Consider the following 13,416-nt stretch of genomic DNA (forward strand, 5'->3'; position numbering starts at 1 on the left):
TCAGATGTTTTTATATGAAGCACAGGAGTTCAGAGCCTCATCTGAAAGTGGGACTTGAGGTCTTTGGGATGCACCAAGGTGGTGTTTTGAGACTTCCCTTTGTTTATATAGCTTCTTCAAGCAGACATTTAATGAGTAGTAGAAGGAAGATAAAGGCAAACTTGCACGGAGTTTCAGGACTTTTCCACCAGGCAGGCACTCACAGAGCATCCTTTTAGCACTCAAATCAAAACTAGTAAGAACCAGGAACTCTACGAGGCCCTGAAGGGAAACTGGAAATAGAAGCACTGAACTATTCTTAAACTTCAAAAGAGTTCTGTTATGTTTACCTATAAAACTGGAATAAATTCAGTTTGCCTGAAATTGTTTTGTTTTCTTTATCCAAATTGTTTATCCAAGGTTTTCTTCACTTCTATTTCTACAACAACTTTTCTACAATAACTGTTCTGGCACCTTTGCCAAAGGAATGTGTTAAGCACAGTTTAATGGTGCACTGGAGTGACAAGTTACTGGCAAACAGTAGACTGTAACAAAAAAAAAAAAAAGGAGGAAAGGAAAGGAAAGGAAAGGAAAGGAAAGGAAAGGAAAGGAAAGGAAAGGAAAGGAAAGGAAAGGAAAGGAAAGGAAAGGAAAGGAAAGGAAAGGAAAGGAAAGGAAAGGAAAGGAAAGGAAAGGAAAGGAAAGGAAAGGAAAGGAAAGGAAAGGAAAGGAAAGGAAAGGAAAGGAAAGGAAAGGAAAGGAAAGGAAAGGAAGTGGAAATCAAGAAAGGGAAGATGTTTATGTCTGAAAGAAGCAAAGTGACAGAAGATCCTGGACCTGTAAAACTGAGCAACAAGAAAAATGAAGTAAAAATAATGAAGAAATAGTGAGGCTGTTCACAGGCTGAGTTGTGCTACGATTGTTAACTGCTTATTGTCCTAGAAAACATCACCTCTTGTAGCCTTATGATTAATATTGATATGGAACTCATAATCTGTGTCTAAATACACTGACAGGAGCTGCCAGAACTTTCTGTGCCTCAACACAACCTCAAAATTTACTTTTATTACTTCTGTACTGAATCACAATTTTTTCCAATACATTGAACATACATTGTACGTATAAAGTGATGTAGAATATTTGAGACTTCTCAGTTTGTCCATTTCTATTGTGGTGCCAAAATGTGAAGTTTGGGATCTAGCTCTGGACAGGCAACTAAGCCCTTTGGTTTTGGGTTTTTTTTTTTTTTTGTTTTTTTTTTTTTTTTTTTTTTTTTGTTTTGTTTTGTTTTGTTTTGGTTTGGTTTGTTTTGGTTTGGTTTGGTTTTTTTTACATAGTATTGTGAAATAATGTGCATAGTACTTTAGAAAGAGAAAGAATACAGGAAAACCTATAACCAAGTTGTTGATTCACACCACAAATTCCCTGCCTGAAAGGAGAGCTCTCCATAAAGGAAGTTAATAACCCTGGTCTGCCTCCCTTCCTGACAGGACATCACTCAGCTGCTGCTACAAATTCATTGACTATACATGTATCTATTGCAATATTTATTCATTTTCCTGCTGTCAGTAGTGATAAATTGTTTCCTTGCATTCTTTAGTTAGAAATGGGCTGCTTTTTCTTTTTTCTTATATACCTTACAACCCCTCAGTCACATCCATAGCTGTTACAGAACTCAGAGCAACAGCATTTTGTTAGACATGCAGCAACAACAATCACTCTAAAATATCAAGCTTAAAGAAGAAACCTGATGAAGCCTTCAACAAATTCTCTCATATCCCATCCCACTGGCTTTTTGAAAATAAAACAAAACCAAAACCAATGATAACAACCGCAGCAAAACAACAAAACTTACAACTCTCCTGTTGTTCTATGACTTTACATAAAGAATTTTAATAGTGCAAAAATAAAACATGGGCAAGAATTTCCAGTTAGTTTATGTAAAATATTTTTCAGCCTTTTCAATAGAACTTTTGCCCATATTCACACATAACAAAGTCCAGTATCTAAACTGTAGTTTGAAACTAAAAGTTGACAAACAAAACTAAAAACAAACAAAAAAAAAAAGTGTACAGCAAAAGCTCTACTGAACAATGAGCTCCAGAAATGAAAGCCTGAAAGACATCCATAAAAATAAAAGGGCAGATCTGTTAGTTGGACCAATAAATTAGTCAGCTATGGTTCTCCAGAGGGTGCAGTGACAAGGAAAAACATTAAATTCCAGATGCTGAAAGATTAAAGGAAATTAAGTAAATTCCACACAGATCCAGGACACACCATCTTAAAATTTTAATACAAACATGACTTCCAAAGGCCCCTTAAAGCCCCAAATTATTCTAAGATTCTACAATTCATCCAGGTTGAGTCAAAAGCACCATTTTTTCTTTCACTTCACAAAGCAGTTCTCTACCTGAGTTTTGTGGTCTGTAGAACGAGGGCAGGAGAGTCTTCACCTTTTATTTGCTTCTTCTCATCAACTACAATTACAGTGCCATAAATCCACATTTTATTTTCTCTGTTGACTCCTTGGCTTGTTAAAAATTGAATTACCATGAAAAATACTCACAAAATATTAAATAAGCATAAACATTTCCATTGAACTACTTGAAAAAGCATTGACTTTGTTTAGATGTTCTCTAGCTTGTTCCGTAGTAAAAGGATGCATAGAGAGAACTTTATACAAAGAAATCAAAACAGAATCATTTCATTGTGAAAACCAGGCAACATTGCATTCCTGATAACCATTTACACTCCTTTTTATGCAAAAGCTTTATTGCATTACATTTCTGAGCATTATTTCAGTATGTATTAAATAGTTTTTGAAAGTTTATAGACTGTATCAAAGCACATCAAATCAACCAGAACATTTTTGTTTGCCACTCTCTAGCACAATCCTATTTTGTGCATTTCTTATTTTGGCATTTCTAAGTCTTCTGACAGTTCTCTTTCTCCTGTATCTGAAATTTTGTTTAGTGCTGTCTTGAGCAAGGTGGTAGAGTGGTAACGTTTAAATTTACAGTTTCAGAGACTGATACACTTTACTTCATCACATAGAAACCATTCCACTAAGGGAAATATAAAGTGCCTGTGTGCCCAGATGTGCCTGTGAAGGTGAGAAGGCAGATTTATTTTCTTCTGCTTTCAAGGCTTGACCCAAGACCCATTGGAATAATTGGGAAAGCATTCACATTTTTGTAAACATCCTTGATTCTTAACTATGTGATTAACTTAGATACTTAAATACGTGATTTGTGTTCAGTGGTTCAGAGAGAAACAAACATGTTGGAAAAATTTTCCTTCAGATTTGTTCTACATCAGACTCAAGCTGGACTTGGTTAACAAATCGTGGCAGTGAAGAAAGTCTGGACCAAGGCCCAGGTGGAGGTGATAATGAAGACACAGCCCAGAAACACAAATGCTCTAAAAAGGCAAACCCAAGGAGGGACCATGCAAAACAGTTCCTGGAATATGGAAACTAGTTTATGGAAAAATATGAATATTCAACAAACTGATACAATAGAAAGTAGAAAGATACAATAGCAGAGTGTGAACTCAGCTGAATGCCAAATCACCCAGCCGGCCATACTTTGCTTTTTATCTCCTAATTGTCTTAATTTTTTTATTAAACCTATTTCTTAAAATTTACCAAAAAAGTGAATGTCGTTTTTCACAGCAGGGCTTCCAGAAGGTTCCAGAGTGTGCTGGCTGAGGGAGGCTCTGCAGCCCCTCACAGTGCCCAGGGAGCAGCAGGAGAGGGGACAATGTCCTGATCAGTTGTTGAGGTGCATTTTGAGTTTTCTAAAGTTCTGTATGGTTTTTGTTATTGAGTTTCTATAATAGTTCATCCCTACCAATCCCCCTTTGCCAAATACCTGTCCTTTATCCCCTCAATAGCCTCTCCCAGCCGATTGTATCTTACCTATTGACACACCGTGGTACTTGATTGCTCTGGCAGAAGCTGGTGGCTCAGCCAAGGCTTCAGGTATCCCCAAAATGGCCATGTCAATGCCCCCTGTACCTAAGTCACTCCCCCTCATTTCCAACAGTAACTCCCCTGTACTTAAGGCCAGGTAAGAGCTAGAACAGCTCACTCACACACTCACACTGGAACCATCACCCTGAATAAACCTTCCTAATTACCACCAAGTGTGAGTCTGCTCTTTTCTCCAAGCCAAGATCACATCTCTGTTTGAAATCTGGGCCCCAAGGAATAACTCGTTTATATGGTATCTGAAGAACAGAGCTGGCGAGGAGATCAGCTCAGAAGATCCATAACCGCGGACAAAAAGCAAAGCCAAGCAACGAGTCCTGCCCAGTTCAAGTGGGTTCAAATCAATTCAGTGAATTGTCCTGCAGGAAAACCGAGATGTGCTGACTGATCCTTGTCTCGAATATTCTCTGAGGGGTGACCCCAGCGCTGCTCATCCTGTCACAGACCCAGCTGGGGCCAGCTCTACCCTTTAGAGTGATGGTTGAGAGTGTTCTGACAACAGTGTAGCCCCCACTGCAGTTTTCAATAAGGGATTCAATTCGTGACCTTGTACTTCCCTGTCCCTGGTTAATTACTGCATTACTGCGGAGATTTTTAATCCATTTCAGAGTCTCCCTGAATCACCAGATCCAGGAGTTAATGCATTCCCTACTACACCACTGCAGCATTTATAAGGAACCAGCTATCAGCCTCAAACCCCACGTTTTCCCATTGTCTCTAACAGCACAGTAAAACCAAGTTCATTAACGCCTTCAGTCTTTATTACAGCTGATTACAAAGATGTCACCGTTCTGCAGAAACAAAGTTATCAAAGAAAAAAAATCTGAAAAACCATTATCTGTTGAGCCTTTGAGAACTTCACTTTCACTTGATATTGAAACAGGTAAAGCACCGCAATTCAGTCTCAAGTAGGTGCTCTATTCCATTAAAATTTCATTGATTTGCTGCTGATAGAAAATGAACCACAAGAGACATTGATGAAAAAGCTTTATAAAGGCATATGGCAAGTGATCATCAATTACTGAAGTGTAACTTGAATTGAACTTTAGCACTGTGTGCAGGTGCAGACCCAGGATTACAGAGTATTAGCCAGCAGGCAGCTTTCTCCTTTGTTGTTTTGAATTTGCTTCATTATTAATAGGTCTAGGGGAGGAAGAAAGATTTAAAAAAAAGAGCCCCAATGCCTCTTAATTTATCACCCTTATCTGTAGCCCGAAGTAAAAGCATCCAAACCTTTTCAAAGTACCTTGAGTGTCTCCTTGGCAGACTGAGTATTTTTAGCCCACTGGATGTGAGTTGCTCCAGAGAACAGATGGGTTAGCACTCCAAACACTTCAGGACTGTATGTGCACTGCTGTAGAACAGAATTAATAAAAAATGACCTGGCTGTGAAATCCTTATTCCCCACTTCCATCTCATTGACTTCAACAAATTGTGTACATGTCTCCTCACCAACAGGAAAACAATGTCTGCCAGATTCACAATGCCTCCTTGTTTCCCTGTTTACAAACTGGTTCTTATCTAGGGTGGGGAAGGGGAAGTGTTGGCTTTTGGGTTGGTTTTTTTTTTCATAGTTTCATAAGTTTTCCCACTCTTTCCTGATCCTGCCTCCTCAAATAATCAGTGGTCTTTGGTGGAGGAACTGATACAACACTGACCTGGAACTCTGAAGTTCCTGTTTCTATTCCAGGTGGAGGAGAACAACTGCAATCCAAGCTACTCATTTTTGCTACACCACAACAGCTGCTCCGTGGCACGTTTCACCTGTGCAAGGAACTGGTATATTGCAAATTTGGTATCTGAATGTATAGTCTGACCTTTGTATTTCTTAATCAAACCTTCATCCAAGAAGAGATTTCTATTGTGATTGATCACAAATGACAACTTGGAAAATTAGACCCTTTTTTCCTACCACAGTCCATGAATAGGCTTGGTCTTTTATATAACCATTTATAGAATTAGCTTTTTTCGGAGAAACTGGAACAGCAGGTCTAATTTCCTTTATGTTATTTATTATTCCATTTAAATCAATTACTTTTTCATCCTCATACTTTTTAGTAGTGTATAAATGTAAATCAGACTCCGAGGATCCAAGCATGTAACACAATATATTCAAAATTGTGGACAAGATGCATTCTTTCTTTTTTTCTGAACTCACTTTCCTAGCTTGTTTTTTTTTTTTCTGGAGAGAATTATCTGGGGTCTTATTTAAACCTTCACGAATTTATTTCAGTCATCAAATCAGATATTTAATGGACTTGACATTTTGAGTAACTGCTCCCTGGGTATTTTCATTCTCCCTTAAAAGGAAATTAGCATTAAGGGAGAGAATGGATACCTAATGAAATGTCAAAAAACATTGAATATCTGCATTGAATTTGGGCCATAATGTAGCACATTTTCTTTTAGAAATTAATAGAAACATTTTTCTATGTTAGATTTGAGCATATCTTTAATATTTTCTGCAATTAAAAATGCCTTTAGATAATTTTCTTCTTTTTTATTTTTTACTCTCAGGAATTGAAACAATTTCATGAAGCTTGGCATTTTGAAAACAGAACATTTCTCCATTAAATAGTGTCAATGGAAGATTTCAGAGTAGCTCTGGGGAAAGTGAAAAGTGATTTTTAACAGGCAGCCCTAATAAAAAAAATTCATATTTAATAACTAAGGATTGCCACATAAACTCCAGCAAATGTTGTGGAAGCTCAGTGCTAGAATTCAGTGAACACTTTTTGTCCCACAGAACAGTTTGCTTTTATACATCTGTCTTTACTGTTTTCTTATTCAAAAAATCAGATAGATTCAAATCTAGCATATAGACCACTGAAATTCAAAATAAATGAAGTAGCATGATGAGAGTACAGCACATAATAGGTAACAAAATATTGTCTAGAAGGCAGACCAGAACTTATGCATTGCTGTTAGAATTTTATTTTTTTTCTGGGACTCCTTGGGAGAAAATGTCTACAGTAAAAATGATAATGAAACATATACCTTAACACTTCTTCATTACATTGGATTTGAATGACTTCCTAAAAATGCATTTCACATTAGCGTCAGGCTATCATGAGCAAAAAGACTTTGAGAATCAAGAACAAAAATAAGTGCAACAGGTTGGTTCTCTTGCTAATTGCAGTGCAGTGTTCACTGCACAGCTCTCAGAAATGACTTGCTGTAGTCCATTATTAAGATGAAATTCCTGGATGAGAAGATATTTTCTTGTTTACAATGCTGACATTTCCTCCAGGAGAGCAAAATAACCAGGGATACCTTTATTCTTCACTGAGTTTTTAAGTGCTGCAAAATTTACACCAACTCTTCATACTTCATGTGGTAAGCAGTGCGTAGTTTCTACATTTGTAAATCCTCATATGCATTATACATTTTACAATTTTCTGCCCCAAATAACCTACAAGAATACTTAGTAACTTTTGTCTGAGACTGCTATGTCTGATTTTCCTTTCAGGCAATCCATGCTCTACCAGTTTGTGGAATAGAAGGTGCATTACAATTCACTTGCATTGACCATTAATGACAACAATCATGCAATTAAAAGAATTAACTCCTACCAAACAAGAATTTTCAATCACTCCCAGTCTACACACCCATACACAAAAGAGAAAATGTCTTTACTGTGTTTTCTTGATCCACACTCCTTCTCTATCATTCCTGGGGCACTGTAATGTTACTTACTGAACAACTTCTGGGCTTTTTTCTCACCCACTAAGAATTTCTTTCTGTTGATGTGGTGTGAGGGAAAAATAATGATCACACCACTTTGAATGGTAAGCAGGAAAACCAGTGAATCTCAGGAATTACCTAATCCCAGCTTTGCCTGCTGTTATATGGAAATTTATATGGAATAAACCACTCCTGCCTCCTCTTTTCTTTCCATGGCTTGTGAGCTTATGACCTTCTCCCACCCACAGTTCTCATTAAAACTGAGAATGAGGGAGAAAGGACAGCTAAACTTTAAAGGAGACATTAACATGCCAAGTTTTCTTTGTACATCATAAGGACACAAACAGGACCAAACTAAATGTCCAGTCTCTTTTGATGTTATTTCTCTTCCACAAGAAAAGTCACTTACTGATGTATAACAAAGATACCACCAAATTTTACCTTCATTTAAAACTACTGGAAGAAAATCTAAGAGAGAAGAAACCAAACACATTGAAGGCTACAGCCTAGTAGAAAATTTGCATTAGCTATGGGCCATCATGTAAATATACAAGCTACAGGATTAATCACTTGCAGTAAACAAATATTTGAAGAGAAGCTTTCACACAGCACTTGCATGGCAAGAAATTAGCTATAAAAATCAATTATGCATCATTATCATCTGACAGTATGTGTCCAGGAGATTCATCTCAGGAAACAACAAAGCAAGCATCTGGTCAAGTGCAAACTCCTCATTCTGGAATTGATAGCCTGGCCAGGGACACACTTCACAGGGATCACTTACTTCATCCTCTTGGGAAGGGAAAAAGGAATTTTAAAGAAAAGCCACAATGAGACAGAAAAGAAAGCTAGTCCTTGAAAATCATTGAAAAATAAGCTCGGACCTGTAAATTATGAAAACAAATTTATTCATAGAAAGAAAAAAACTTCTCCCACTATCAACTGCCACAATCTATCTGAGACCAGGTTTGTGTTGTGGTAAGTGCCATCTAGATCAGTCAGAGCACAGAAGGTAACAGTGAGTCAAGAGTCAAATGACCTCAAGGAGGTTCAGGAGGGGTCTACACCAGGATTCTGAAGAGAACCATGGGCTCAAAGACTGCCCAAAGCAGTAGCTTGTAGAAATATACTCACTGTGCCTTTCCTATGTGTTCTGTGATGAGATTTTATTATTTTTCTAGTCCAAGCACTAAGTAACTGCTCCACAGATCTAGGCTTCTGGTCTATTTTCATGGGGTTAATATTTATAGCAAATGGATGAGGAACACATTGTGTGCATCTTGTTTTTACACAAAAAAATAGCATGATGATAATGTAATCAGCTGTACCTTTTCTATGTATAAATATACCAGCCCCACCCTATCTCATAACTCAGATAAGGAAAATTGCCAGTCCTATAGCAAAATAAAGGTAGCAATATCCACTGTGTCTCTTGCACATCTAAAAGTGGAAACCATGACAAGGCCAGTGAGAGTATTGCAGCAAATCAGTTTTCTTTGGGATAAACTCACCACTTACTGTACAGGAGTAAAGTTCCTTCCAAGGCTATTGGGCTCCATGAAAATGTAAATAAAATGTGTATGACCTTATTCTGTCTCTGCTGTGGAGAACTTTGCAGGCCTGAATTCAAAAGTGGCAAGTTTCAAGCTACACCTAATTATATGGTCAATCACAAACTTCACAGGGGTGTCTGAAGACTGCTGCTCTTGTTATCAAAGTGCACCACTGGGCAATGAAATTGTCAACAGAAACTGCCAAACCTTGCTTTGGAACACAGAATCTGTTCACCAACACTGATACTTCATACAGTACTCTATGAATAGCTCCTGCCCTTGCTTCTTGCAGTATAAAACATGAGAAAATTAACACAGGAACTTAGCATTCAGTGCAATTGGCTACAACCCCTCCAAAAATTTTTGGAAGTAGTCCTCTTTTGCAATTTGCTGGTAATTTCTCACCTTTCAAGTGCTAGCAATATGAATAATGATGATGATAATTCAGATGCAAAACAGAAATATTTTAGGTCTCCTAATGAGGATGCTTTTTGGCCACAAGACCAGTGGCTTCAAAAGTGGGTTAACTACTTCCAATGTTTATTTTTGTAACTATCTATTACTACAGCTATCCAGAATGCATTCCTCTTGGTCCTGGATCAGTTATTCAAATAAAGGGCTGTAGTCTGGTGGAGTCTTCTGCTGTCCACATGGCTCCAGAAGTAGCTCCCCACCTGAGGATGTGATGATTTCTTCCTGGAATGATAAAACCAATTAAAATGTCAAAGATCTAAGCCACACCTGCCTTCTAAGAATAGCAATAAAGGCTATCACTCCACTGTAACTGGCAAGCAACTATGAATAAACACTTGATAAAACAATTACAGATCAATAAAAGGATCTTATCAATTAAACATAAATATGACAGATGTCAGTCTTACCACGCTGCTACCCCCAGGCAAACTGAGCAAGAGCTCAATATTTAGCACTCACACACAACAGTAACAGCTTTCTGACTGATGACAGCAAGGTGAAAGACATTGTCCTTGCCAGGTAAAGGCAGTCTGTACTCACAGCTCCTATTCTTATTAATTAAATATTCACGTGCCAAGTTTGTCATTCCAGTGACTGATCACCAAGACATCGACTGGAAAAGTGGAGAACTTGATCTTTGCACTTATTTCTACAGCAATGTAAGAACAATAGTTCTCTTTTTTTTTGCTTTTGTAGAAATTTAAGACTGATAGATGCACCAAAATGAGCTGGAATCCAGAATTATATTCATCTGAATATAACTGAATCCTTCATCTGAAAGTTTAGATCCAAGATATGGATCTATATATGGACCTAATATTTTCAAAACCCATCCAGTTTTTTATTGAAATTCAATGCAAATTTGGTGCTTGATTTCTTCAGAACACGTGCAGGCTCCCAGTTGTTCTTCCCTCCCAGACTGAGAATCAGTTCAGAAAGTTCCTACCCAAATTAAATGATTTTCAACATCAAAGAATCACAGAATCTCATTTAGGTTGGAAGAGATCTCTAAGATCATTGAGTTCAACCTTTGGCCAATCACCACCTTGTCAACTAGACAAGAGTGTTGTAAGGAAGTAAATGCAAATATTTAGCAATGATCTCAGATATGCAGTTGATGTTTTCCACACAGTATTTAAATGCAGATAATGAAAAAACAAGATGCACACTCACACCACATTGTGTAAGGTTTGTTCTTCTAACTAATGGTTACCACCCTCTTGTGTCTGGCAGCTGAGTTGCTTGAGTGACCTCTCAGTTTTTTAATCAAAATGGAACAAAATGAAGTCAATAGGTATAAGTAAGTAAAAAAAAATGTTGTGCCAGCTCTCCTAAGGCCCTCAAAATAGTCCATATAACCTTTGGGCTGGGGAAGCACACTCTTGCCAAAAATAGTTGTGAGGAAAGCAGCACCTTCTCAAAAAAATACAGCAATAGCTGCAAGGGAAAATGTGCCCACAGCAGAACCAACCATGTACAGATTGCTTGGGGTTAGCAGGAGGCTTTGGAACAATTGACTGTGTATGTCACCTGAGAGGGCAGGCAGAAAAGCCTCTAAGAAAACCATGGGACAGACAGGATAAAATGATTGCCAAAGGTTCCAGTTTTAATACAGCTATAAGCTAGACGAGGAAAATAGAACTGTGTGTTGGCATTAAAGCTGAACTGGTTTCCCTGATAGGCTTACTACAGGGGCAGCTATTAACTCTTATCATGGGACACCTAAGCAAGCTTTTTTTCCTTTTTTCAAATGGCAGGAACTCAAAGCCATTCTGCTTCTGACAAGGGCTCTACTGCTGTCTGTAGATAGATGTGCTCCTAACACATTGTTGCCTAAAGTGAGCTGTGATGAAAATATAGGAGCATTGCTGGAACAGAGATGGCTGGAATTGGTTGTCACCATCACCAAGAGCAGAGGGGAAACTACATTAGCCAGGGATTCTACATCCAGCACCTGATAATCTGCATTTAAGGTGTTGCATGTCTGCTTTTCTTTCCCTGCCAAGGCCCTGGTTAGACTCTTTCCAGGTGCACTGGGGCTGACTGGGATGGATCTTCACAGCTGCCTCTGCTCCATTGTAACGTGGTGTTTTGAATTTGTGGCTAAAACAGTGTTGATAACTCACTACAGTTTTGGCTATTGCTGATCAGTGCTTGCACAGCACAAAGGCTTTCTCTTTTTCCCACTCAGGCCCAGCTGGCAGAGTAGGCTGGGAATAAGGGAGAATTAGGAAAGGACACAGCCCAGCCAGTTAATCCAAACTGGCCAAAAAGGACATTCTATACAAGAAGGGTGTCAAGGATTTGAGCTTCCCAGGTGGCCATTGAGAAAGGATTTATTTAAATTAAGGGAGAACATATATATTTTAGTCAAATGTGACACCTGCCATCTCCCCATGTGGAAATACAGTTTGTGGACATTTAATGTCATAGTGATCTCTGAGAGGACACTAAGGCAACACTAAATAGATGATGCAAAACAAGTGAGATAAAACCAAGATTTAAAAGATAGAGAATCTAGAAGAAAAATAACCTGAGACTGAATACTTTAAAAATTAAAGGCTGTGAAGAAAAGGAGGAGCAAAAAATTTATAGAATTACTCTGAGACAAGAGTGAGAAAAGGATAAAACAGGAAAGGGAACTAGAAAAGAGGGGATGAAGAGGAATTATAAGGGTGGCTAAGAAAAAAGCAAAATTAAAACTGAAGATAGGGAGAGGTGCAAGACAAAAACACTTTATACTTTCAGAAACAGTGCTACTGTTTAGTAACAGTCTGGCAAGAAACAGAACCTAGAGGTGAAGTAATTCAAACCCATCTAAAGTCGAATAGTAAATTCCTCTTGCAAGATTGTTTTGGGTAATAAGGAATGACCCTTAATACCTCCCTAAAAGAGAACCCCTCCATGTTCTCTCCTTTAGTGCAGGGTCACACTCTCTTGCTTTTGCACATTACAGCTCTCACATCAAAGGTAGAAAAATGCTGAAATTTCATTGAAAGACCTTTCTATGGTATTTCCAATCCAATTTTCCACAGCAAAAAGGCGCAGAAAGCGTTACATCTGTCAGCCCTTATTAGGCCATTTGTAGCCAAGGAGAGTATACACTGAATAAGGGGACACAAGCACATACCGGAGCATTTGAAAGAAGGGGAAAAGCCTTCAGATTCAATGCAACAGAAGTATGAATGTTACAGCTGGGCTTAGTGTGTGATATTCCTTCTCGCTATGGTCGTTCCTGTTTTCCAGTGTGGTTTTATTGGGGGTTAGGTTTGTTCCTTTTTTACTTTAAAGAATCTTTTCCCCATAAGTGACCAAGGAGACTAAGTGTTGGATACTTAAAAGGACTTGACCGAAACATAGAGGTGGCCAAAGCTCAGATGGGGAGATTTTTCTTTATCTGTTTTAACTCCAGAAGGGAGGGGGTAACTGCCTTCTCTGATAACAAACCAGCTGTTAAAACGGGGTGGGGCACTGTTCCTTATCTCTGCTCAGTCTTCCACTACTTCCCAAGGCAGCTGTGAAAACCAGATGGAGCAGTGTTTTTTATCTCTGTTCACTCTTCCACTGCCCCCATGGGAATATCTCCTGTTAATGGGCCATTAAAGCCCATGGACCAATGGCATCACACATTTCATCATCCCAGTGTGAGATGCTCCACCCAGGGAGGAGGAGCCAAACCATTTCCACCCAGATAAAAAGGAGCCACAAGTGTCCCCAGGCACTCTGGTGTTTCCA

At 38.4% G+C, this 13,416-nt stretch overlaps 1 protein-coding gene across 2 annotated transcripts in view; it reads right to left on the bottom strand.

The window, feature by feature from the left end:
* Positions 1–9,810: 9,810 nt before the first annotated feature.
* Positions 9,811–13,416, bottom strand: part of SH2D4B (SH2 domain containing 4B) — a gene marked incomplete at its 3' end in the record, with an annotated part of 57,764 nt that continues 54,158 nt past the window's right edge. For both annotated transcript variants that reach the window (XM_083866205.1, XM_083866204.1), the window contains exon 8: positions 9,811–9,903. In XM_083866205.1, the coding sequence (XP_083722331.1) occupies positions 9,811–9,903 (93 nt within the window). The remainder of the gene's footprint in view (positions 9,904–13,416) is intronic.

Source organism: Zosterops lateralis (assembly GCF_965231275.1).
Source record: "Zosterops lateralis genome assembly, chromosome: 8".
NCBI classification, from domain to species: Eukaryota; Metazoa; Chordata; class Aves; order Passeriformes; family Zosteropidae; genus Zosterops; species Zosterops lateralis.